At 43.6% G+C, this 25,667-nt stretch overlaps 1 protein-coding gene across 2 annotated transcripts in view; it reads right to left on the bottom strand.

The window, feature by feature from the left end:
* STXBP1 (syntaxin binding protein 1) overlaps window positions 1-25,388 on the bottom strand; it is a 70,775-nt gene extending 45,387 nt beyond the window's left edge. The window contains exon 1 of one of the 2 annotated variants that reach the window (XM_032865917.1): window positions 25,183-25,388. In XM_032865917.1, the coding sequence (XP_032721808.1) occupies window positions 25,183-25,219 (37 nt within the window). In that variant the 5' untranslated portion in view covers window positions 25,220-25,388. The remainder of the gene's footprint in view (window positions 1-25,182) is intronic. The other variant, XM_032865918.1, reaches the window with a different exon arrangement.
* Between the last annotated feature and the right edge of the window lie 279 nt (window positions 25,389-25,667).

The raw sequence follows: 25,667 nt of genomic DNA, 5'->3' as shown, positions 1-25,667 counted from the left end.
AAACTATGGCTATTCTGGCTAGCTCCAAGTTTGCAAGCCAGAAAGATCTAGAAATGGTCTTCCTATAACTCTCCTCACTCAAATGAAGTGAGGAGTGTGGGTATTATGTGAATGTACAGATGCAAATGCTCAAATTCAAAGTTTCTGCTATCTTAGCATTTCTCTACTAATTTTTTAAAATTTTTTATAATTTATTTGAGTTTTCACACTTTCCCCAACTTTTGAGTTAGGCCAGGGAGAGAGCATTAAGAGCTAATGATAGCCTTTTTTTTTTTTTTTTTTTTTTTTTTAAGATTTTATTTGACAGAGAGAGACAGCAAGAGCAGGAACACAAGCAGGGGGAGTGGGAAGGGGAGAAGCAGGCTTCCCGCTGAGCAGGGAGCCTGATGTGGGGCTTGATCCCTGGGATCCCGACCTGAGCCAAAGGCAGACGCCCAACCACTGAGCCACCCAGGCACCCCAACTATTAATTAATTTTTAACCAGTGTCTGAGATATCACAACCAGTCAAAATACTTTCAAAAGCTCATATTCAAGAAAAAGCTCCATCAGGGGCTCCTGGGTGGCTCAGTCGGTTAAGAGTCTACCTTTGGCTTAGGTCGTGATCCCAGGGTCCTGGGATCGAGCACTGGCTCAAGCTCCTTGCTCAGTGGAGAGCCTGCTTCTCCCTTTCCCTCTACCCCTCCCCCTGCTTGGGCTTGTGCTCTATCTGTCAAATAAGTAAAAATAAAGCCTTCTAAGAAAAACCTCAATCAATAATGCAGTCTTAATTTTTAAGAAGTGCCCACAATAGTAGTAGCATCTAACATTTACTGAAGTTACTATACATTTTACATGAATCACCTCATTTAAAGCTCACTGTGACCCTCCAAGACTAAGTATTATAATCATTCACATTTTATTCTATTTTTAAAATACATGTTATTTATTTATTTGAGAGAGAGACAGAGATAGTGAAAAAGAGCACAAGTAGGGAGGAGAGGGAGAAGCAGGCTCTCGCTGAGCGGGGAACCTAATGTGGGGCTTGATCCCAGGACCCCGAGATTATGACTTGAGCCAAAGGCAGATGCTTCACTGACTGAGCTACCCTAGGCGCCCCTAACCACTCTCATTTTACGAAGAAAGAAACTGAGGAGGCACCTGGGTGGCTCAGTCGTTAAGCATCTGCCTTCAGCTCAGGTTGTGATCCCAGGGTCCTGAGATCGAGCTCCAAATTGGGCTCCCTGCTCTGTGGGAAGTGTGCTTCTTCCTCTCTCTCCCACTCCCCCTGCTTGTGTCCCCTTTCTCACTGTCTCTCTCTCTGCCAAATAAATTAAATAAAATCTTAAAAAAAAAAAATGAAGAAGGAAACTGAGGCCAAGAGAAGTGTCTAGCACCTGCACTATGAAATGCGCTCCCTGTTCAGCAAGAAGTCTGCTTCTCCCTCTCCCTCTGCTCTTCCCCCTGCTTGGGTGTGCGCACGTGTGCTCTCTCTCTCTCTGAAATAAAAAAAAATAAAATCTTAAAAAAAATTACACACACACACACACACATATAGTCATCAGAGAAGGGCACCTGGGTGGTGCAGTTGGTTGGGTGACTGACTCCTGGTTTCTGCTCAGATTGTGATCTCAAAATCTGGAGACTGAGCCCCGCATCCAGCTCTACGCTCAGCATGGAGTCTGCTTAGAGTATCTCCCTCTCCCTCTGCTCCTCTCCCTGCTCACATGCACATGCTCCACCTCCCTCAAATAAATAAATCTTAAAAAAAAAAAAAGTCATCAGAGAATCTTAGATGAAAATTTCAAACTCAAAAAACAAATGTCATTTTGCTTATTATGGAATTGTTCCATAGGGTCTTCATCCAAAGACAGGTACCCAGGCTCACTCCTGTAAAACATCAGTTACCTAAAATTATAATTTCCTATAACTTTGGCTTTTTAAAAGATTTTATTTATTTACTTGACAGAGAGAGACACAGAGAGAGAGGGAACACAAGCAGGGGGAGTGGGAGAGGGAGAAGCACGCTTCCCGCCGAGCAGGGAGCCGGATGTGGGGCTCGATCCCAGGATCCCGGGATCACGACCTGAGCCGAAGGCAGACGCTTAACGACTGAGCCACCCAGGTGCCTCCTCAGTTTCTTTCTTCGTAAAAGAGAGTGGTTAGGGGCACCTAGGGTAGCTCAGTCAGTGAAGCATCTGCCTTTGGCTCAAGTCATAATCTTGGGGTCCTGGGATCAAGCTTAATGACTGAGCCACCCAAGGGCCTTAGTTTCCTATAATTTTGTATCTGATCTGTACCTTGTGAAAGTGAGAGACCAAAATAGAGGTCACAAATTGTCAGCCACGGGGCAATGACGAGGTACCACTCCCTGGTAACTGCCTAAACTGCGCATGTTCCCGTTTAGGTTTACTTTCGGGGGGTGGGGAGTAGGAGGGAAGGGAGAGGTCGATTGTTGGAGTGGTCACAAGCTTTAGAACATTCAGAGACTGGTGAACAATGACTTGATTACGTTGCCCTTGTATGCACACCCACAGATTACATAAGGCTCAGATGCCCAGCATTATGACATCCAACCCTTGAGTTGCTGCCAGCATCTGAAAGGAGAGCAGGATAAAGAAATGCCCAACATTCGGGAGACCAAATCCTAGCCGCAGGCCCATAACGATGCCAGACGGAGTTATGGGAAGGACTAGTCACTGTCTCTCTTACAGGAGAGTCTCATTTTCCATCTAATTTTCCCCACTCTGCTTCCTAAGGTTTAGAGCCAAAAGGTTAAGGAGCTAGACAGTCTCTAAAGCAAAGCCTCACAGACCTTGGAATTTCGATTAGTAGAAAGGAAATCTCAAAGTGAGGACAAAACGAGATGAGAAATAGGAGCTCCCGGTAGCACTTCAGATGCAGTCACCTTGCCTCAACTCCAAAGGAGCTATTTTCAGGGCGCCTGGGTGGTTCAGTTGGTTAAGCAACTGCCTTCGGCTCAGGTCATGAGGCTAGCTAGGGTGCTGGGATTGAGCCCCATGTCAGGCTCCTTGCTTCTCCCTCTCCCTCTGCCTGCTACTCTGCCTCCTTGTGCTCTCTCTCTGTCAAATAAATAAATAAATAAGAAATTATTTTCTTCTTCCTAAGGTTGCTTTCCATGTAATATCCCTTGGATTAAAGGAGCTGTGAAATCACCAAATACACACAAATAGGAAAATCAATTAAAAATGGAAACTGAAACAATTTCTATCTTCTTAAAATCAACAGCTTGCAGTAAATACTATTTAGTTATATTAATGTTTTGCACAAAAAGACCAGGACACAAAATGGTGAAATGGAGATTAATATTCTAGGACAGACAGCACTACTATTACCTCTTAAGCATTGCTGAATAAGACATTTTTAAAAGGACTCAAGAATGAGGGTCATTTTTATACAAGACAGTGATACTACCATGCAGTTATTTGGGAAGCATTTTGCATTGGCTAAAGGAAAAAAAAAGGAAGGAAGGAAGGAAGGAAGGAAGGAAGGAAGGAAGGAAGGAAGGGAGGGAGGGAAGGAAGGAAGGAAGGAAGGAAGGAAGGAAGGAAGAAAGAAAGAGAGAGACAGGAAGGAAGGAAGGGAGGGAGAGAGAAAGAAAAGGGAAGAAAGAAAGAGAGAGAGGGAGGGAGGGAAAGCAAGCAAGAAAGAAGAAAACACTGCCATATACACCACCAACAGCAGCAGACCTCATCTGTTAATGTCCTATTTGGTCTGCCGGCCTGTGTCTGTTTTTCTGCAAAAAGCCTGCCCTCAGGGCATCTGGGAGGCTCAGTCAGTTAAGCATCTGACTCTTGGTTTTGGCTCGGGTCCTGATCTCAGTCATGAGACAAAGCCCCATGTCAGGCTCCATACTGAGTGCGGAGTCTGCTAAAGTTTCTTTCTCTCTACCCCTCCCTGCCCCCCAACGTCAAATAAATAAATAAGTAAGTAAGTAAGTAAGTAAATCCTCTCTCTCTTTCTCTTTCTCTCTCTCTCTCTCTCTCTCTCTCTCACACACACACACACACACACACACACACACCAGGTTGTCCTCCTCCTAGTACAGACTATGAGGCCTGTAGTAATTACTCCTTGAATTGCAAGACCTAGAACAGGTCTAGCTTGATCTTGGCAAGAACACAAGATGTGGCCAGTATCTTAAATTTGTAGGTGCAGCATTTAATGCCTTCAAATCACATTTCCTGACTTAGGTGGGAGTTTTCCTCCCATTAAGTACTAACGATTAGAGAAAATATACTTTGGAAAAAGGGAGAAAGAATGGGATGTTTCATACAATCCCAGAAACCCAGAACAGACAAAAGATCCAGCCCAGTGGTTTTCAGTGCGGAAGTGATTATGAACCCCCAGGCAGGACATTCAGCAATGTCTGGAGACATTTCTGACTGCCGCTACTGGAGGATGCTACGGGCGTCTGGTGGGGAGAGGTCAGGGATGCTGTCAAACATCCTTCAAAGCACAGGACCGTACAGCCCAAAATGTCAATAGTGCTAAGGCTGAGAAACCCTGATCCAGTCTGTTATAAAGAAAATGAATCCAGGGACGCCTGGGTGGCTCAGTTGGTTGGGCAGCTGCCTTCGGCTCAGGTCATGATCCCAGCGTCCTGGGATCAAGTCCCACATGGGGCTCCTTGCTCTGCGGGGAGCCTGCTTCTCCCTCTGCCTCTGCCTGCCATTCTGTCTGCCTGTGCTCGCTCTCTCCCTCCCCCTCAAAAAAAAAAAAAAAAAAAAAAAAAAAAAAAATCTTTAAAAAAAAAAAAAGAAAGAAAATTAATCCAGGGGCACCTAGGTGGCTCAGTCGTTAAGTATCTGCCTTCGGCTCAGGTCATGATCCCGGGATCCTGGGATCGAGCCCTACATCACGCTTCCTGCTGGGCGGGAAGCCTGCTTCTCCCTTTCCCACTCCCCCTGCTTGTGTTCCCTCTCTCGCTGTGTCTTTCTCAAGCAGATAAATAAAATCTTTAATAAAAAAAAAGAAAAAAGAAAAAGAATCCAAGAGAGATAAGTGACTTGTCTGTGATAGTGGTGGTAGGAATTATCTTATTTTCAAGTCCAAGATTCTCACCAGTCCAATCTGTTCTAAGACTTAACCTGCTTCAGATAGTCAGGTTTGAGATGTTAAAAAATACTTAATCTTACACAGCACGGCAAGGCCGCAAGCTCAAGCTCCTTCTGAAACCAACAATTCAACTATCGCAGAGGTGTCAAACTGATGGGAGACAAAAGTCTCAGGGAAGCTTCCAGAAGGAGGAAATGCTTCCCCCATCACCACTCCCAGCCTCCAACACATAAAAAGGTCTAATTCCAGGAGGGTTGCTTCCTTTTCCCAAAACCATGTAACTGGTTACAATTATAGATCAGGAAAAGAAAACATCCTCCAGGGGCTTGGGCCCAGGATCAAACACAGGAAGAAGGTGGAGCTCCAGGAAGAAAGATTGAACATCCAGAAGCAGCTGAGTTGGCACCAACTTTCACTGAATATGCAGGCTGGGTGCTCTCCTCAAGCCAGTCTTCTAGACCACATAGAAAAGATGCTGCTGCTTACTACAACTGAGAGTTGGTTTGTTGTCCTCTCAGCAAGAAAGAGGTGGGGGGGGGTGGCCAAAAGAGCCGGTCATTTTGTTATATTCAGAATCTAGGGTGTAGTGGTCTCCAGCTTCTGGCTGCTGGCCACTCCCCTCCTTCCTTCCTAGAATGCAGTTCTTATAAATGATAAAGTCTTATTTTCTGCAGTAGATGTTGGTAAGTGACTTAGCAAGCCTAGGAAAGCTGAACCCATCCAAACCGGAGTCCTAAGCCAGCACTAGGGAACACTGTAAACCAACCAAATGCACATAAAAGAATCCTCTACAGTTTCAGGAACTGGAAGCACCAGGTACCTCTGGAACTTAAAAGAATGTGTGGGGAGAGTATAGAGTATACAGGGTTCCGGGACTGTGAGACGCAAGGCACAACTCAAAGCCTGAGTCTAATACTGAAAACAGAGGGACTGAATGACCATGTGTACAGATTGTTGAGAACTACCCTCCATACCTCTGACCCTCTTCATCCACTCAGCTCCCAGAATTCTGGTAGCCAGACCTTTATCTCCCACGCAGGAGATAGACTTCTCTGGGGGAATCAAGCCCAAGAAGAAAAATCCAAAGACACTGACACTGGGGATTCCCCAACAAAGAGCCCACCTGCTTCAACCCCATCCACAGGTCAGAGCTGCCATTAGCATTTAAGTCTCTCATCTTAATCACAAGCAGCCAGAGAAGATTCGCCAAACATCTAAGGAAAAGTTCCTACGTGGAAAACAGAAACCAAAACAACAAAACCCAGAGAAATAGACTAATCAGATAATTTTTTATTTTTAAAGACAGAGACATAAAGGAAGATACTACATCCATGGAACAAGAATAGAAGGCTACAAGAAAATTTAAAATGAGCTATTAGAAATGTTTAAAAAACATGACAGCAAAAATTTAAAATTAAATAAAAGGGTTGGAAGATAAATTTGAGGAAACCTGGAAAACACAGCAGAGCCAAAGAGATAAATAAGGGAAAAGATAAGAAAGTTGGAGGACCAGTCCAAGAGGTTCAACATCTAAATCGTATTAATTCCATAAAGAGAAAACTCAGGAGACGAAATCATTGTGAAAATTTTTTTTTAAAGATTTTATTTATTTTATTTTGAAGACACAGAGAGAGGGGTGGGGAGGGGCAGAGGGAGAGGGAAAGAGAGAATCTTCAGCAGACTCCGTGCTGAGCACAGAGCCCAACTAGGAACTCGATCTCACGACCCTGAGATCGTAACCTGAGTCAAAACCAAGAGTTGGAAGTTTAACCAACTGAGCCACCCACACGCCACTGTAAAATTATTTAAAAATGTTCCTAGTAGTAAATGGCATAAGTTTGCCAGATGGAAAGGCCCACTGAATGTCTAGCACAGGGGTCAGCAAACTAGGGCTGTGGGCCAAATCCAGTCTGTAGTGTTTTTGTATAGACCTTAAGCTAAGAATGGCTTTTACACTTTTAAAAGGGTAGAAAAAAAGGAAGATATGGTAGAGATCATATATGTACCACAAAAAAACAAAGTATGACTATGTGACCTTTTTCTTTTTTTCAAAGATTTTATTTATTTATTTGACAGACAGAGATCACAAGTAGACAGAGAGGCAGGCAGAGAGAGAGAGGAGGAAGCAGGCTCCCTGCAGAGCAGAAAGCCCGATGTGGGGCTCGATCCCAGGACGCTGGGATCATGACCTGAGACGAAGGCAGAGGCTTTAACCCACTGAGCCATCCAGGCGCCCCAACTATGTGACCTTTTAAAGAAAATGCTTTCTGACCCTCATCCAGCACAATGGGTAAGGACAGACATACACCACAGCAAATCACTGTGAAAGTCCAGAACATTGAGGACAGAGTAGAAGTTTCAGAGGGGAAGATATGAGACATATACTAAAGGATCCAGAATCAAATGCCTTCAGACTTCTCAAAGGCAAAATGGAAACAAGACAACAATGGAGCAGCCTTCAAAATTCTGAAGGAAACCAATTTCCAACATAAAATTCCATGCTCCTCCAAACCATCAGTTAAGAATGAGAGTAAAATAGGGGCGCCTGGATGGCCCAGTCATTAAGCGTCTGCCTTCGGCTCAGGTCATGGTCCCAGGGTCTTGGGATCAAGCCCCGCATCCGGCTCCCCTCTCAGCAGGAAGCCTACTTCTCCCTCTCCCACTCCCCCTGCTTGTGTTCCCTCTCCCGCTGTGTCTCTCTCTGTCAAATAAATAAATAAAATCTTAAAAAAAAGAATGAGAGTAAAATAAAGATATTTTCTGACACGGAAGGTCTCCAAAAAACTACCTCCCTTCTTCCAGAAGCTCCTGGAAGGTGAGCTCCACCAAAACAGGAGCGAGTAAACCAAGAAAGGAAGACACAAAATCCAGATGGGATGACGCAAAACGAGCGAGGTGGGGCGCCTGGGTAACTCAGTCAGGAGAGCGTGAGACTCCTGCTTTTGGGGTCATTGAGTTTGAAGCCCACACTGGATGCAGAGATTACTTTAATTAGTTAATTAGTTAATTAATCAATCAATTAAAAAACAAGGGAGGTGAAAAAAATCCCAGGAGGCTGGAGAAGAGACAAAGGTCCAGAGTAACAGTGCTGCACTAGAGGGAAGACATCCCAGTCTCCGCAAAACTGTGGCTTTATGTTTACCCGCTCGGTCATGGCAGCTGATCCTATAGACGCAGGTTCCCCTGTGGCATCATTTCCTGTAGTGCAGGTCCGCGGCTGATAAATTCTTTCAACTCTTTCATTTTTAAATGTCTGGAAGTGTTTATTTTGCTTTGTTACCGAAGGATACAGTATATTCTCTGGGGCTTAGCATTCTAGGTTAATATTTTGTATCTCTCAGTCCTTCAAAGTTACTGCTCTACTGATTTTTCGCTTACATTGTTCCTGGCAAGAAACCTGCACCATCTTTATCTCCGCTCTGTATATAATGTGTCTTTTCTCTCTGGTTAATTAAAGAATTTCTTTTTATAACTGCTTTTAAGCACTTTGGTGATGACGTGCCTTGCTGGAGAGTTCTTTGTGTTGCTTATGCTTGGGGTTCTCTGAACTTCTTGGGATCTGAGAGTTTCTAGTTTTCATCAAATTTGGGAAGAGTCTAGCCAATATTTCCTCAAATACTGTTTCTGCACACCATCCTCCCCACACCCCGCCCCAATTCTTCTCTCCTTCAGGAATTCCAATTATATGCACTGGGCTCTTTGAAGCTGTCCTACAGCTCACTGATGCTTTTTGTTTTCTCTTGTCTTTTTTCTATGTTTCACTCTGGATAGTTTTTGTTCCTACATCTTCAAGTTCACTATTTTTTCTTTTGCAATGTCTAACCCCTAACTCTAACTCTTCAGTAAAAAGAGAGGTAAAAACAAAGATAGCAAGAGATTAACAATCGTTAGATCTATAGGTTTAGATTCCAAAACAGATTCTAAAACTTAGAAGGTAAGTAGGTGCTATAATACTGTTCTTTCAACTTTTCAGTATGTTGGACATTTTTAATAAGATTGGGGGCAGGGCAAGAATGGGTATTACCACTGTACGAGAACCTGACCAGATCCTCCAGTCTCAGTTAAAGCCTGAAAAAAAGGTTTTTTTAGTTTACGTGAATTTCAAAGTTCCTTAAAGGATAAATAGGAGGGGTGAGGCGACACAGAAGGAGAGACACCCCACCACACAACCGAAACAGTCAAGTTCAAGGTAACTCACCCTAGGATTATCTGAGGGAAAGCAAACTGGAAACTCTCAGCAGCACATGATGGCCTCATCTTAAAATCCTAAAGAACTTTTACCCAAAACATGCTTAGGTCTATAGGCCAAGTGATTTTTAAGGGGTCTGCCTCACCACTGTCTACTGTGGAAAGTTTAGCGTGTGGAGTGAACAGAGCAGAGGGCGACTCTTGCTCAGCTGCAATGTTTTTATTTTCCTCAAATCCCTAGCAACTAGTCCTAACAATATCGATGTGTCTGGAGACCAGTGAGAGGCCTCTCCTTCCTCTCCTAGGTACACCAGTGCTCAAGAAGATAGGTGAAAAGGAACTATGAGAGAAGAGGCCAAGGTCTGCATTGCTGTGTCACAGCGATGGAGGCTCTGAAAACCACCTCAGCCTAAAAGGTCTTCCTTTCCCCCCTAAGCTGCCAAACAGAGGTAGCTTTGTTCCTACCACCATTAAAGGAAGTTCATGAGGATCATCTGTGACAGGATTAGAATCAACTGGAAAGTCCTGAGCTACACCTAAGCTCCATATAAGTAGCCTTTCCTCCCTCACCATTGTAACACTGCGAGTGGCTTATACCTGTCACTGTGAAAATCTGCAGTGGCACAGACATGAAAATAATACTCTGTCCCCAACAGCCACAGAGAAGGGAAAAAAACCTGCCACCATGTTTCATCCAACAGACTAGTATAATCTGACTTCCTGCTCTGGTGGGCGTCTGGACTAGGCACTTCTAAGATTGCTCCCAGAGCCGAGATTCTACTACACTCTGATGCCATCTTGACATAGTATAAATCCCAAATCCTCAGAGCTTTACAACTATATCCTCATTTCCTCCTCAAAATAATCCTGAACAATGAAGTTCATACAGACATGGGTTGACACAGAAAAACTATGGAAAAGTACCCAAGTGCCAAGCCTCCCAGCTTAGAGAGCAAAGACTCACTCTTAAATGAGGAGTCCTGGTGGCCGGCTCAAGCTTGCTTTCAGACAGTTTGATGATGGGCCCTGTGAGTCACAAAATCACAGACACTGCTCTGCTGGATTCACCTTCCTGTCTCTCACTCTCAAGGTTCCTGGCGACTCTCCCTATGTCCATCTGAGATTTTGGCAACCCTTGGGGGGAAACCGGGGCCTTCTTCTCTGTGATCTGATCTGTCCCACGGCTTCAGTGCCCTAATGACGCTCCCGTCCAAATCTCCAGCCCAGACCTTCTGGGCACATCTGCAAACCTGTTTCTTCTCCTTTCATATCTCAGTGAATGGCACAATCTTCCAACAGGCTGCCCGAGCCATTAAATGGACTCTTTCCCAACTCCTTTTCCTCCTGCACATCCAAGCATTCACAATGGCCTGACCCTTCTATCTCCACAGCCTCCTTCATGTCAATCTTCTATCCAGCCACTGCTACTTCTCCCATCCCTGGCAGAGCTCACCATGCTCACCTCAACTGTCTCCAGCCCGGGCACCACAGGGGCTTCCTAATGCCATCCTCTGAGCCCCCTCAGTATCCTTCCCTCCCACCAGCCTCCATGCAGCAACTAGAGATCTTTCTAAACTAAATCCTTTTTTTTTTTTTTTTTTGGTAAGTAGGCTCCATGCCCAATGTGGGGCCTGAACTCATGACCCTGAGATCAAGAGGCATATAGTCTACCCACTGAGCCAGCCAGGCACCCCCTAAATTCTAACCCATCTCCCTGACTTGAAACCTTCAGTGTTATTCTACTGCTCCTGGAATAAAGATAAAAGTCCTTCACAAGGATAAGAAAGCCCCAAGCACCCCTCCAACTTCTCTCTGCATGCTCCCTCACCCCACAGCTCCTGGCACATTGAACTTCTCTTTCTCATGCTCTTGCTGAGCTGGGACATTCACCTATTTGACTGACTCTCCCCTGAGCCCCACTAACACCATCCTTTCCTGGCTAACTCCTCTCATCCTCCAGGTCTCCCTCAGCCTCCTTCATTCCCCAGGCCTTGTTGGAGGCTCCCCCATGTGCTCCAATATCATCACATGATTGTGCGCCTCTCACGGCACTCACCACGATGTGCTACCACTGCCTGTCTGAATCCCACTAGAACCAGATCTACTTCAACACACCACGATGTGCTATCACTGCCTGTCTGAATCCCACTAGAACCAGATCTACTTCAACACCAGTGTATCTGCTGCCCTTACCACAGCTGCTGGCACAGAGGAGACTGGATAAATACTGGTTGAAAGAATGAAAACAATTGGTCCCAGAACCCTCTAAGGCATGCTAAAATGGAAACAAGCTGTGATTTATGGTTGGGGTTTCTCTGACATCTCAGAAATCCTCCAAACAAGCAGTGACTGCCGGTGAGTCTGATTCAAATCTGTATCTTCACAGCTAGGCTCCAGGAATTTTTTAAAAATTTGTTTGTTTTTCTCTACTTTTCTCCATCTCTCTCTAATTTTGTTGTTGTTGCTGTTTCCAAGAATGAAATAGGTTTTCCTAGTGTGATAAATACTTAATATCTCATCCACTTCCTGCAAGGTCAGCTTTTAGGCCAAACAATTAGCAGAGATTTAAAGTGAAACATCATGGGGCATCTGGCTGGCTTGGCTGGTATAGCATGAGACTCTTTTTTTTTTTTTTTTAAACAGCATGAGACTCTTGATCTTCAGATTGTTAGTTTGAGCCCCACACTGGATGTAGAGTTTACTTAAAAATAAATACATAAATAATAAATAAATAAGTAAAATGAAATATCAGTGGCATATGAGAAACAGGGAAAAAAAGGAAATCTGTCCTCCAAGAGCTTGCAATTTGAGCCACCAGTAGTTACTCCTGCTTCAGAACCCCAGAGACACAGATTAAGACCAGATCAGTGTATATCAGAAGCAAATTGCTTTAAGCAATGCAAACTCTCCTAAGGGGCATCAGAATGGACAACAGCTAGCTGACGTCTAGTGATGATTAGATCCTGTGTTTATCCAAAGCATAGTGATTCATTTCCTTGACTCTTCTAATAACTTATTCACTAAACTTTAGCAGTAAACTAATCTCTGTAATTACACCTGTAAGGGGGTAATAACCCCTTATAGGGATTCTTTATTTTCTTCCAAGCAATTTTTTTTATATATTATTTAATGTGAGCCTTGAAAGAATTGGGTGATGCTGAGATCAGCATTCCTAATTTAAAAGGTTGAATAAGATGTCCAGGTCACCTAGCCCACCAAACGTGAGAACCGGGACAGTCAGGGGAATGTTCTGACTTCTGGTCCAGAATTTTGTCCACTTACCCAACACAGCTTCTCATGGATTAAAAAAAAAAAAAAAAAAGAAAGGAAGAAAAAAAGGAAGAGGTAAGTAAAACTCTCACTTGCTGAAATTCACATGAAGTCAGCTTGCCCTAACTTTAGTGCTAGGAACAGCCCTGCCCAATAGCAACTAACTGGTTGAAGTAATCAGAGATCAAGCTAGGGTTTCTCCAAGCATTTCTCATATACGTGAGTCATGGGACCAGGGTTCAACTTTTATGGCTGTTGAATTGCTGGTGATGACTATAAAATTTGACCTGCCTACTCCACTAAAAAAAGGATACTCCATTAGCTACGAAACACCTGTTTGTCTCAGAGGTGCTGCATGCCAAAAAATCCAGACGGAAACACATTCAGTGCACATTCAATTAGCCCTTTTTGGATCCTGTGGCAGATACATGCTCTCTTATATCTGATGGGTAACACATGTTATCTGAGTCCCAAACCACCTCTTATGGGAATTTTGCCCCAATTTAAACTACTAAAAAAGAGAGGGGGAGCACACCTGGATGGCTCAGTTAGTTAAGTCTCTGACTCTTGATTTCAGCTCAGGTCATGATCTCGGGGTGGTGAGATCTAGAAGCCCCATGTAGGGCTCCATGCTGGGCGTGGAGCTTGCTTAAGGTTCTCTCTCTCCCTCTCTGTCTTCCCCACCTCGAGTGCTCTAAAATAAACAAAATTTTTAAATGGCAAGCCAAAGCTGTACTCAGATGAAAAGTCATATCTTTTGATACTTTGTGAGGAAAAAAATTAACCAATCATTTGATTCAAGAAATTAGAATAAAGGGGCACCTGGGTGGCCTGCTTCCCCCTCTCTCTCTGCCTGCCTCTCTGCCTGCTTGTGATTGCTCTCTCCCTCTGTCAAATAAATAAAACCTTAAAAAAAAAAAGGAAATTAGAATAAAAACACACATGCACATAAAATAGAAGGAAAAACTTAAAAAAAAAAAAAAAGACAAAGGGGGTATCTGTGTGGCTCAGTTGGTTAAGCATCTGCCTTCAGCTCAGGTCATGCATGATCCCAGGGTCCAGGGATCAGGCCCTACATCAGGTTCCCTGCTCAGTGAGGAGCCTGCTTCTCCCTCTATCTGCCCCTACCCTGCTCATTCTCTCTCTCTCTCTCAAATAAATCTTTTTTAAAGATTTTATTTATTTATTTATTTATTTACTTATTTATTTGACAGAGAAAGATCGTAAGTAGGCAGAGAGGCAGGCAGAGAGAGAGGGGGAAACAGGCTCCCCACCGAGCAGAGAGCCCAATGTGGGGCTTGATCCCAGGACCCTAAGACCATGACCTGAGCCAAGGCAGAGGCTTAACCCACTAAGCCACCCAGGTGCCCCTCAAATAAAGTCTTTAAATAAATAAATTACAAAAATAAAAATAAAAAAGAGAATTAAGGGGCACCTGGGTGGCATAGTCATTAAGTATCTGACTCTTGGTTTCAGCTCAGGTCATGATCTCAGGGTCCTGGGATTGAGCACAGAGTGGGGCTCTATGCTCAGTGGGGAATCTGATAAATTTTCACTCTCCCTTTCCCTCTGCCCCTCCCCTGTGTGTGTGTGCTTGCACGTGCTCTCTCTCCTTTCTAAAATAAATTTTAAAAAATAAATAAAAGTTAAAAAGAATTAAAATAGATAAGTCTCTATCACATATTTCCATGAAAATAATAGCACAAACAGGGTAAAATGAGAAAGAGGATCATAACAACTAATACAAAAGATATTTTCTAAATTAACAAACTTAATTCAAGGTTAATAAATTTAAAATTTTTAAGTTGAAAGGCCTGTTTTATAGGAAAATACAAATGGCCAAAATTAACTAAAGAAGTAGACAATCTGGATAAGCAAATTAATCAAATATTTTTCCTCTCTCCTCAAAAAGCAACAAATTCAAATACTTTTATGGATAAATCACTTCTGACATTTAAGGAAGGGAATTCTAATGTTATTTCATCTATTCTGAAACATACAAAAAGATAGGAACCCTCCCATTTCATTTAATGAGAAACTGATACAAGAGATCTGAAAAAGATTAAAAAGAGAGAAAAAATATACACATGTAAAATATGGTATTCAGTTGTTCATTTCAAGTACGTATTGAGTGCCTACTATGTACCAGTACTCTTCTCAGTGCTAGGGACACTGCAGTGAACAAAATAGTCTGTGCTCTCATACAGCTTACATTTGGCTGGTGGAAGCAGGAATGACAAGTGAGTAAGAAATGTCAGAGAGTGACAGTTTAGCATAGTAAGGAGGGGATAGGAAACTCTGGAGGGAAGTTTCTATTTTATATAAAGTAGTCAAAGAAGATCTCACTAGTAAGGTGGCATTTGGCCAGAACTTAAAGGAATTAGGGAACAAGCCGATTTCAGACATAGGGAACAACAAACACAAAGCCCTGAGATGGGACTATAATTGAAATGATCAAAGAGCAGCCAGAGGGCTCCAATATTAATAAATATAGATGCAACAACAGTAGGTAGAATTTAACAATACAGGAAAAGGATAATACATGACAACAAAGTAAAGTTTGTTCCAGAAAGCAACGATATCCATTATTATAATTAATTAGATTACATTAATAGATTAGATAAGAAAAACTATATGATCCTTTCAAAAGAAACTGAAAAAGCAGTTAATACTGATTTAAAAAACAAACTCTTGGTAAGGTGGAACTAAACGGAAGTCGTTCGAATATCACTTCCTCAGGGAAGCTTTCTCTAAGCTTCCCTGACTTAAGCCAGCCCTCCCTGTGTTCATAGTGTCCTGTACCATTTCTTTGTGATTCTTACCACAATTGTGCTATTTTTTGTACTATCTGTAACACAACAAAGTTAGAATCCTTTTAAAAAAAAGTGAGGAGTTTAGGGGTGCCTGGCTGGCTCAGTCAGTAGAGCACGTGACTCTTGGAGTGATGAGAAGCCCCATGTTGGGCATGAAGCCTACTAAAAATAAAATATAACATAATATAATATAAATAAATAATGGTCAAATAAATAAATAAGGAAGTTTTCAAATATATATGTGTATGTATGTATGTATTTATATTAGAGAAAGGGGAGGGGCAGAGGGAGAGAGAATCTTTTTTTGTTTTTTGTTTTTTTTTTTTTTTTTTTTTAGAGGGAGAGAGAATCTTAAGCAGATTCCCTGCTAAGGGTAGAGCCCGATGCAGGGCTGGATCCCACAACCCTGAGATCACCACTTCAGCTGACCAAGAGTTGGACACTTAACTGACTATGCCACCCAGGCACACCAGGAGGTTTTTTGGTTTGGTTTGGTTTTTTTAAGATTTTATGTATGTATGTGTATATTTATTTATCTAAGAGAGAGAGCACACCTATGTATCCAGGTCATGGGAGGGGTGGGGGAGGGGGGTGGAGAGGGAAAGACTCTCAAACAGACTGTGTGCTGAGCTGGGATCCTCACTCAAGGCTCAATCCCAGAACCCTGAGATCATGACCTAAGTGGAAATCAAGAGTCAGGTGCTCAACTGACTAAGCCACCCAGGTGCCCCCCTAAGGATTTTTCAAAATATGATACTTTTAAATAATAAACTGGGAATAAATACACAATGGGACCACTCAGCAACTATAACTTCTAAATCAGGGGGAGTGGAAGAGGGAGAAGCAGGCTTCCTGCTGAGCAGGGAGCCTGATACAGGGCTCAATCCCAGGACCCTGGGATTAGTACCTGAGCCAAAGGCAGATGGTTAATGACCGAGCCACCCAGGTGACCCAACTTTTAAATTTTAAATGAATTGTCTAAAAGGACAGAATCACTACCACTACAAGAAAAAGTTGTGCTTTTTTTTTTTAAGACATAATTTATTTGAGAGGGAGAGAGCATGAGGAGGGTAGTGGCAGAGGGAAAGGGAGAAACAGACTCCCTGCTGAGTGGGGAGCCTGACGCAGGGCCAGTCCCAGGGCCAATCCCAGGACCTGAGATCATGACATGGGCTGACCAACACTAAACCAACTGAGCCATGCAGGTGCCCTAAAAAAAAGTTGTTTTTAATCAAAAGTATACAGAAAAAAAGATAAAAGGCAGAAAATTAATGAAATAGATAAACTGGTTAGATTTAAGTACACACTTATCATTTATTGAAGCTTTCCACTTTTACAGTGGAGTAAAAATAATAACTTCAAGTGAAAATAATACATAGATTAGAAATGGAATTTTAACAATCTAATTTAAAAATAAAAATGGGCAACGGAGGGTGCCTGGGTGGCTCGGTTGGTTGGGTGTCTGCCTTTGACTCAGGTCATGATCCCAGGGTCCTAGGATCAAACCCCATATCAGTTTCTATTTAACGGGGAGTCTGCTTCTCCTTCTCCCTCTGCTCCTCCCCCTGCTCCTTCTCTCTCTCACTCACTCTTTCTCTCTCAAATAAATAAAATCTTTTTAAAAAAGGGGGGGCAAAGGAGGGGCACCTGGGTGGCTCAGCCAGTTAAGTGTCCAACTCTTGATTTTGGCTCAGGACATGATCTCAGGATTGTGAGATCAAGTCTTGCATGGGGCTCCACACTGGGTATGAAGCCTGCTTAAGATTTTCTCTCTCCCTCTCCCTCTGCCCTCCCCCCCCCCGCCAAAAATAAAAATACTAAGTGAATGAATGAATGAATGAATGAATAAAAATGGGCAAAGGACATGTGTAGACATCTTTTCAAAGAAGATATACAAATGACCCAAGAAGCACATGAAAAAAATGCTTATCACTAGCCATCAGGGAATTGCAAATCAAAACCACAATGGAATACCACTTCATACCCACTAGGATGGCTATAAGAAAAAAGATGGATAATAACAAGTATTGGCAAGGATGTTATGAAATTGGAATCCTTATGCGCTGCTGGTGGGAACCTGCTGCAGCCACTCTGGGAAAGGAAATGGTAACTCTTTCCTCAAACAGTTAAACATAGTTACCATATGACCCAGTAATTTTATTCCTAGGTATCTACCCAAGTGAATTGAAAAGACCTGTTTAAAAAAATTAAAATAAGAAAAAAATAAATGTAACATAAGTCTTCTATTCCATGAATATGGTATATTGCTTCATTTATTTAAGCCTTCTTTGATTTCTTTCATCAGTGTTTTATAACTTTCAACATATAGATCTAGAACATATTCCATTAGATTTATACTAAATATCTCATTTTTTCATTCTATTATCAATAATACTATTTAAAATTTCAATTTCTATATAGATTTTTTTAGGATTATTTATTTATTTATTTGTCAGAGAGAGAGAGAGAGAGAGCACACAAGAAGGCAGAGGTGGAGAGAGAAGCAGGCTCCCTGCCAAGCAAGGAGCCCAATGCAGGACTCGATCCCAGGAACCTAGAATCACGACATGAGCCGAAGGCGGTGGCTTAACCCAATGAGCCACCCAGGAGTCCCTCTATATAGATTTTTGTAAACTGACTTTGTATTTTGCAACTTTGCTAAACTATATACAATTCTCTTCCCTTATTTGTGAAGTGAAAAATTATGATTTCCACATTGCAATATACCTAAGAAACTAAAAGATTGAAAGTAAATTTGTTAAAATATCAATTCTTCCCAAACTGATCTATAGATTCAACACAATTCCAATCAAAATCCCAGAAAGATTTTTTAAAATAGAAATAGATATGCTGGGGCGCCTGGGTGGCTCAGTGGGTTAAAGCCTCTGCCTTCGGCTCAGGTCATGATCAGGTCCTGGGATCCAGCCCCACATCGGGCTCTCTGCTCAGCAGGGAGCCTGCTTCCTCCCCCATCTCTACCTACCTCTGCCTACTTGTGATCTCCCTCTGTCAAATAAATAAATAAAATCTTAAAAAAAAAAAAGAAATAGATATGCTGATGATTCTATAATTTATATGGAAAAGCAAATGAACCAAAAGAACCAAAATGATTATGAAAAAGAAGAACAAAGTTGGAGAACTCACAATACCTGGTTTCCAGTGTTACTTTAAAGCTACAGTAATTGGCACAGAGAGGATTTTGGTGAAAGCATACATACAGATCAGTGAAACAGAACACTGAGTCCAGAAATGGACCCACCCATATATGACCAACTGATTGTCAACAAAGAACAAAGACAATTCAATGGAAAAAGGGATAGTCTTTTCAACAAATGGGGCTAGAACAACTAGACACCCACATACAAAAAAAATTCACACACACACAAATGAACCTCCTGACAAAATACACAAAAATTAACTCAAAATGGATCAAAGATTAAATGTAAGGCCTTGGGACGCCTGGGTGGCTCAGTGGGTTAAAGCCTCTGCCTTCGGCTCAGGTCATGATCCCAGGGTCCTGGGATCGAGCCCCGCATCGGGCTCTCCGCTCGGCGGGAAGCCTGCTTCCTCCTCTCTCTCTCTCTCTCTGCCTGCCTCTCTGCCTACTTGTGATCTCTGTCTGTCAAATAAATAAATAAAATCTTTAAAAAAAAAATAAATAAATGTAAGGCCTAAAATGATAAAACTTCTGGAAGAAAACACAGAAAATTTATAAAACAAAAAATCTTTGTGAATTTAGGCTGGGCAAGGATTTCTTAGGCTACCAAAAACACAATCTATAAAAGAAGAAATTGATAAACTAGAACTTCTCTGAAAAATACTGTTCATAGAATGAAGAGACGAGACACAACTGTGAGAAAAGATTTGTAAATCATATAACTGATAAAGGACTTGCACCCAGAATATATAAAGACCTGGGGTGCCTGGGTGGCTCAGTGGGTTAGAGCCTCTTCCTTGGGCTCAGGTCATGGTCCCAGGATCCTGGGATCAAGCCCCACATCGGGCCCTCTGCCTCGGCGGGGAGCCTGCTTCCCCCTCTCTCTCTGCCTGCCTCTCTGCCTACTTGTGATCTCTGTCAAATAAATAAATAAAATCTTTAAAAAAAAAAAATATATATATATATATATATCCTCTCAAAACTCAATCATAAAAAAATAACCCAATGAAAAATATACAAAACATTTGGACATTTCACCAAAGATATACAGGTGATACAGGTGACACTAAATTCATGAAAATATGCTTCTCATCATCATCAGTCATTAGCAAGAAGCAAATTAAAACCATCATACAGGGGCACCTGGGTGGCTCAGTGGGTTAAGCATCTGCCTTCAGCTCAGGTCATGATCCCAGGCTCCTGGAGCTTCCTGCTCAGCAGGGAGTCGACTTCTCTCTCTCTCATAAATAAATAATCTTAAAAAAAATAAAAATAAAAATAAAACGATCATACCAATACCAATCAGAATGGCTTTCTCTTTCTTCCTTTCTTCCTTCTCCCTCCCTCCTTCCCCCTTTCTCTCTTTCTTTCTTAGTAGGCTCCACACCCAGTGTGGAGATCAATGCCAAGCCAAACTCACAACTCTGAGATAAAGAACTGAGCTGAGATCAAGAGTTGGATGCTTAACCAACTTGAGCCCCAGTGCCCCAGAAGGGCTAAAATTTTAAAAACATATAATACCATGTACTAACAAGGAATGTTGGTAGGAATGTAAAATGGTATAGTACTCAGGACACCAATTTGACAGCTTCTTATCATCTTATCAGATGACCCATTAATTCCACTCTTAGGTATTTACATATCCAAGAGATCTGGTCACATAGAAACCTGTGTGAACTCTTATAGAAGCATTTGCAATTGTCCAAATGTCCTTCAGCTGGCAAAGTAATAAGCCAAATGCATCCACACAAAAGAACAGCAGTCAACAATAAGAAGGAACAAACTACAGACATATGCCACATGGTGACTCTCGGGCACATTATACTAAGGTTAAGAGGTCATATTTAAAAAGCTACATATTTTATGATTCCAGCAATATGACATTCTGGGAGAGGCAAAACTATAGGGACAGAAAACACCTCAGTGTTTGCCCGGGGCTGGGGGTGGAAGTAGAGGTTGACTAGAAAGGGCAGCACAAGGGAATTTAAGGAGGTCATGATACTGTGCTGTATTTTGGGTGGTGGTCACATGACTGTATATAATGGCTGAAACGTGAAGCGCTGTTCATTTTAAAAGGGTGAATTTTGGGGCGCCTGAGTGGCTCAGTTAAGCCTCTGCCTTTGGCTCAGGTCATGATCTTAGGGTCCTGGGATCAAGCCCTGCATCAGGCTCTCTGCTCAGTGGGTAGCCTTTTTCCCCCTCTCTCTCTGCCTGCCTCTCTGCCTACTTCTGATCTCTGTCAAATAAATAAATAAAATCTTTAAAAAAAAAAAAAGAATGAATGAATGAAGACTGCTTCTGTCTAGGTGTCCTCTCAATTTCTGACACATCCTATGAATCATGGCCCCATCTGAAAAAGGTATGTACTTGATGTGAAAATCGAAACTGCATTCTTTTCCGGAGGAAAGTGATTCCTACAAACAAACATGAGGAGAAATTGCTAGCAGCTAGGAAACGAGAAAGACAAATAGTACATTTTGAACTCCTTGCATCGTTGTAATATACTGACAAAACTTCTGGGAACAGAAAGACTCTGGATTACAACATGGATTTACAAATTGAAACGTCATCTATTAACATAAAATAGATATAAAATGCCCAGAAAATGAAATCCTCCTTTCCCTTACAATCTCTTTGTAGAGACCAGAAAACAAATACATTTTAAAGAAATAAAGAAAAAAGGGGAAAGATAAAGGGTAGAACTGGAAACAGAAATTGGGTCAGAATGCAACTTGTCCATCGGTTCTTCAGGCCGATTCTCCCATTTCCCAGTTCATTTGCACCTGTCAAGAAATTTTTTTAGGGGCGCCCTGGGTAGCTCAGTCATTAAGTATCCGCCTTTGACTCAGGTCATGATTCCAGGGTCCTGGGATCAAGCCCCACATCAGGCTCCCTACTCAATGGGAAGCCTGTTTCTCCCTTTCCCACCCCCCGGCTTGCGTTCCCTCTCTTACTGTGTCTCTCTCTGTCAAATAAATAAATAAATTCTTAAAAAAAAAAAGAAAAGAAAAATATTTTTAAAAGAATGTATTTATTTATTTGAGAGAGAGAGCACAAGCAGGGAGGGAGGAAGAGCAGAGGGAGAGGGAGAAGCAGGCTCCCCACTGAGCAGGGACACCCAATGCTGCAGATGCCAGGGCTCAATCCCAGGACCCTGGGATCATCTGAGCCAAAGGCAGGTGCCCATTTCAGGAAATTTATCTGAAACTCCTTTCTCCCCCCAAACTCTGGCCCCACAGGACAGAACTAGTCTATCTTGTGCTCAAAATCCTCTAACACTTACTAACCCTTTTTGCGGATCTTTTCATGATGATAATATTTACTGAATTTACTGTATGCTAAAAACTGTACTAAGTGATACACTATCTCTTATAACCCTCATAGAACCCTGCAAGGTAGGTGCTATCATTACTCCTATCATAGTTAAGAAACTGAGGCACAAAAAGATTCCCTAATTTGCCAAAGTCACATGGCCAATACATGGTGAATCAGAATTTTATCCCAGGTAGTGTAATCTCTGCTACATATACCAATTCTCTGAATTGCTATATGTAAAGATTAAGTCATTCATTCAACAACTACTGAGTCCCAAGCACTAATTCACATACTAAGGATAGACAAAAGGATAAGACAAGGTTCTGCTCTCCCCTGAAGAAACTTCTGGTCTAGCTGGGCAAGACTAACAACAAAAAGACATACAATACACTGAGTTTATCCAGTGTGGGGGAAGCGGTAGGGGGTGGACAGGGAAAACTTGGGAGTAACACAGAAAGCTCCTCAGGATTGTCTGCGTCTATCACAACAGCATGAGTGTCCCGTATCTTAGTCTCCCATAGTTCCTAGCAGGTTGTGGACAAACATTGCTGGATGAATAGCTTAAGGGTGGTCTACCTCCTGGAATTCTGTTGTGTCGGTAGCTACTGCCTCTCTAAAAGTCTGCTCAGAAAGATGTGACAAGTAGCCAAAAACTAATTTAGCTTCCTCTCCATTGTAGGCTTCATTCATTGACGTTCAGTAAGTATTTATTGATGGCTGACAGAATCAGCCACTGTTCTTAGCATGGAGTACAGTGGTGAACATACCACGTAAAGAGTAAAGACCCTGTTCTCATTCAAGTGGATGAATCCATTAAAGAAATAACAACAACAACAAAAAAAAAGACAAAAAACAAACAGAAACAAAATCAAAGAAAAAACAACTACAAAAACAAAACAAACCTGAACAAGATCATTTCAGTTAATTTGAAGTGCTACAAAGAAAATAAAATGAGGAAATACAATCAACAGTGATTATCAGGTGTTGATTTAGGTTGGGAAGACCAGGCGGCGTAGGGGGCATTTAAACTGGTGCGTGTTGGTTAAAAAATTCTTTATTTTACTTTTATTTTTAGAGAAACAAAGGAAAAACTAAAAACCCTGTCCAAAATTAGGAGCCAAAATTAACCTGTGTCACTGACAAGGAATTGCAATAATATTTTTTCCCAAAATTTATACATAACTCAAACGTTATCAGAACAGATGCTGTTTACACATTCACCAATTTTATGTAAAACTGATTTGCTTTCCATAAGCAGTGGTCTTGCTTTATTTCAGAAAATAAATTTTAGCTGTTTTGCATTTTTCTTAAACCCTTATGATGGCTTCTAAAAAGGCAGGGGAGGGGGGCATTAAAGAGCTACCGCATCAACAGGGGTCCTGGCAAAAGGATGCAAAAACCTATTTCCATAACACTTAAGGTTTTCATTTTAAAAGCACAATATTCAAATATAACATCTGAAAGAATGTAACATGTAACACAACATTCCATATTTCAAAACCCTTTAAAAAGACTACTGGAAGGAAATGGTGTATATAGAATAATGAAGTTATTTTTTTACTAATGTTGCAAGAAAATGGACATCAGGTTTTAAAAAATTAATTAACACTGATTTTGGCAAGTCATTTAACTGCTATGAGCTTCCATTTCTTTCCCACAGGTAAAATGACATTAGAGGATCCCTCATGGGTCCTTCCAGCCCTAAACGCCCTGATTCTAAGAAAACAGAAGGTAAATGATTCAGAAACTTTACTGCATGAGGAAGGCAGGTGTTATGGTGGGCACTTTTTAAAACCTGCTTGTTTGGGGTTCATTTTTATGACAATGCTCATCTGATGGAATAGTTCAGGAAACGTTGTACAAGTGGGAATATTTCCTATATATCAACGGAAAACCCGGGAAAGGAAAACAGTTGTGATGCTCAAAAGGAAAGCTACACAGCTAAAAACGTTTGATGAAAGAGCGCTATAATAATAGAATCACCGAAAAGGAAACGGTCATTTCCACCACTTTTATTCTATTTCCTTTCTTATCCTCTCCTGCAGAGAGAAGCCCAGTTTTAATTTTTTCCAAAATCCGAAAGAGGCAGCAAAAGCCAAAGAAATCCTTGCACGTTTTTTTATTAAAGAAATCGACAAAATATTTAAGAGGCACTAGGTGTCCATACCTATCATCAATCTTCCTTAGCACTGAGGACGCCGTTTCCAAATATTATCACCAGCAGCCCTCACTCCACTGCAGCCGACACTCATCACCATCCATTTTTTTTTTTTTTAATCCATTTACGCTGAGCCTTTCATCCAAACGCATCAACAACCATTTCCTCCCTGCAGCCGTGGTTTGGACTGCCCGGAACGTCCAGCCAAGCCGGGGCTGAGTCCTGCCAACAGGGAGACTGCAGACTGCGGTGCTGGGCAGGGCAGGGCCGCTCCTGCCGCCGCACGCTAAAGCTTTCCGCCTCCTCCCGAGTGATTTAAGAGGGTTCGGGACCCAGATAAGACCCCGCCCTTGCAGCCACGACCCCGGAACGGGAGGAGGAGAGAGGCGGCCTCGGCTCAGGAGAGCCGAGCCTTTGGAAAAACAGGCTGCTCCTCCCCAGCGGCCAGCAGCGGCCCCGGGCTGGGCGAGCGGCGCGTCTCGGCCGGTGCGCGCCGAGCGGCTCCCAGGTGGGTCTCCGCAGCCGGGGACCGCGGCTCCGGCTCCCGGAGGGGGTGGGGGTGGCGGCGCGGGCCGCGATCTCGCTCGTCACGATTCACCAAGCGGAGTGGGAAAGAGGGAGGGACTGGAGGCAGAAAACGGAACGGAATCAGGGAGCTCGGGGAATAAAGAAGGCAAGGAAGGGGAGAGGGGAAGGGGGAGAAGATGATGGGAATGAAGAATGGGGGTGCACGGGAGGGTGATGGTTGCAGAAGGGGAGGGTAATGGGCTGCAGGGGATAAAGGCGAGGTGGAAGGGAGGGATGGGGTGCTGGGGTTCGTGAAGGGGGAGGAAGAAGGAATGGCGTGAAGGGGGATGGGGTGAGGGGGAGAGAAATGGAGGTGAGGAGGGTGCGATGGGGTGGTAAGGAGGGAAGAGCGGGAAGGGGATGCAGGGGAGAGATGGGTGAAGGAGGATGGGGTGAAGAGGGACGGGGTGGGATGCAGGGGGAGGAATGCGGGACGGGGAGAGCGGGGGAAGCAGGGAAGCGGGCGCCGGCCGCAGGAGGCCGGGAGGGACTTCCCTGCGAGGAGGGCGGCGCCGGAATAACGGGACCCTCCCAGCCCCGAGCCCCCGGCCGGGCGGGGCGAGCAGCCGGCGCGGAGGCCGGGGCGCCGCGGGCAGGTACAGAGCCCCTCTCCTGCCTGGCAGCCCGCGCCTGCAGGAGGACCCCGACTCCACTTACTCTCTCCGACCACGGCTTTGAGGCCAATGGGAGCCATCGCGCTGCGCGAGTCTCCGGGTTCCGAGTCTCCTCAGGCGACGCCCGCGGACACGACTACCTCCCCGGGTCGGCGCTCTCTGCCGGCCGCAGCCCTCCGCTCCGCAGCCGCGCTCGGGCTCGACTGACGCGCGGACTCGCCGCGGAGACGCGGCGCGAGCCAGAGCGAGGCTGCCGACCTGCCGGCGCGCGCTCGCGGGCGGGGCCGGTCAGGGGCGGGGCCTTGTGCCAGCCGTCAGCGTCACCCGCGCGCCTCCGCCAATCGCACTGCGGCCCGGGAGCTCGGCCCCGCCCTCCGAGATGCGGCTGGACGCGAGGCGGTCCCTGGCTGGCGCGAAAGCCGCGCCCTCCCCCTCACCTCACGCGCCGCGCGCACCCTGCCAGTCGCGCGCTCTGGGGGCGCAGGGTCCTAAAGTCCTCTCCGCCCGCCTCTGCACCTGGCCACAGGC

The sequence above is a fragment of the Lontra canadensis genome, unplaced genomic scaffold (genome assembly GCF_010015895.1).
Source record: "Lontra canadensis isolate GAN:19392208 unplaced genomic scaffold, GSC_riverotter_1.0 scaffold30, whole genome shotgun sequence".
NCBI classification, from domain to species: Eukaryota; Metazoa; Chordata; class Mammalia; order Carnivora; family Mustelidae; genus Lontra; species Lontra canadensis.
The sequence above is the reverse complement of the archived record's forward strand: the minus strand, read 5'-3'. Positions and strand labels throughout refer to the sequence as shown.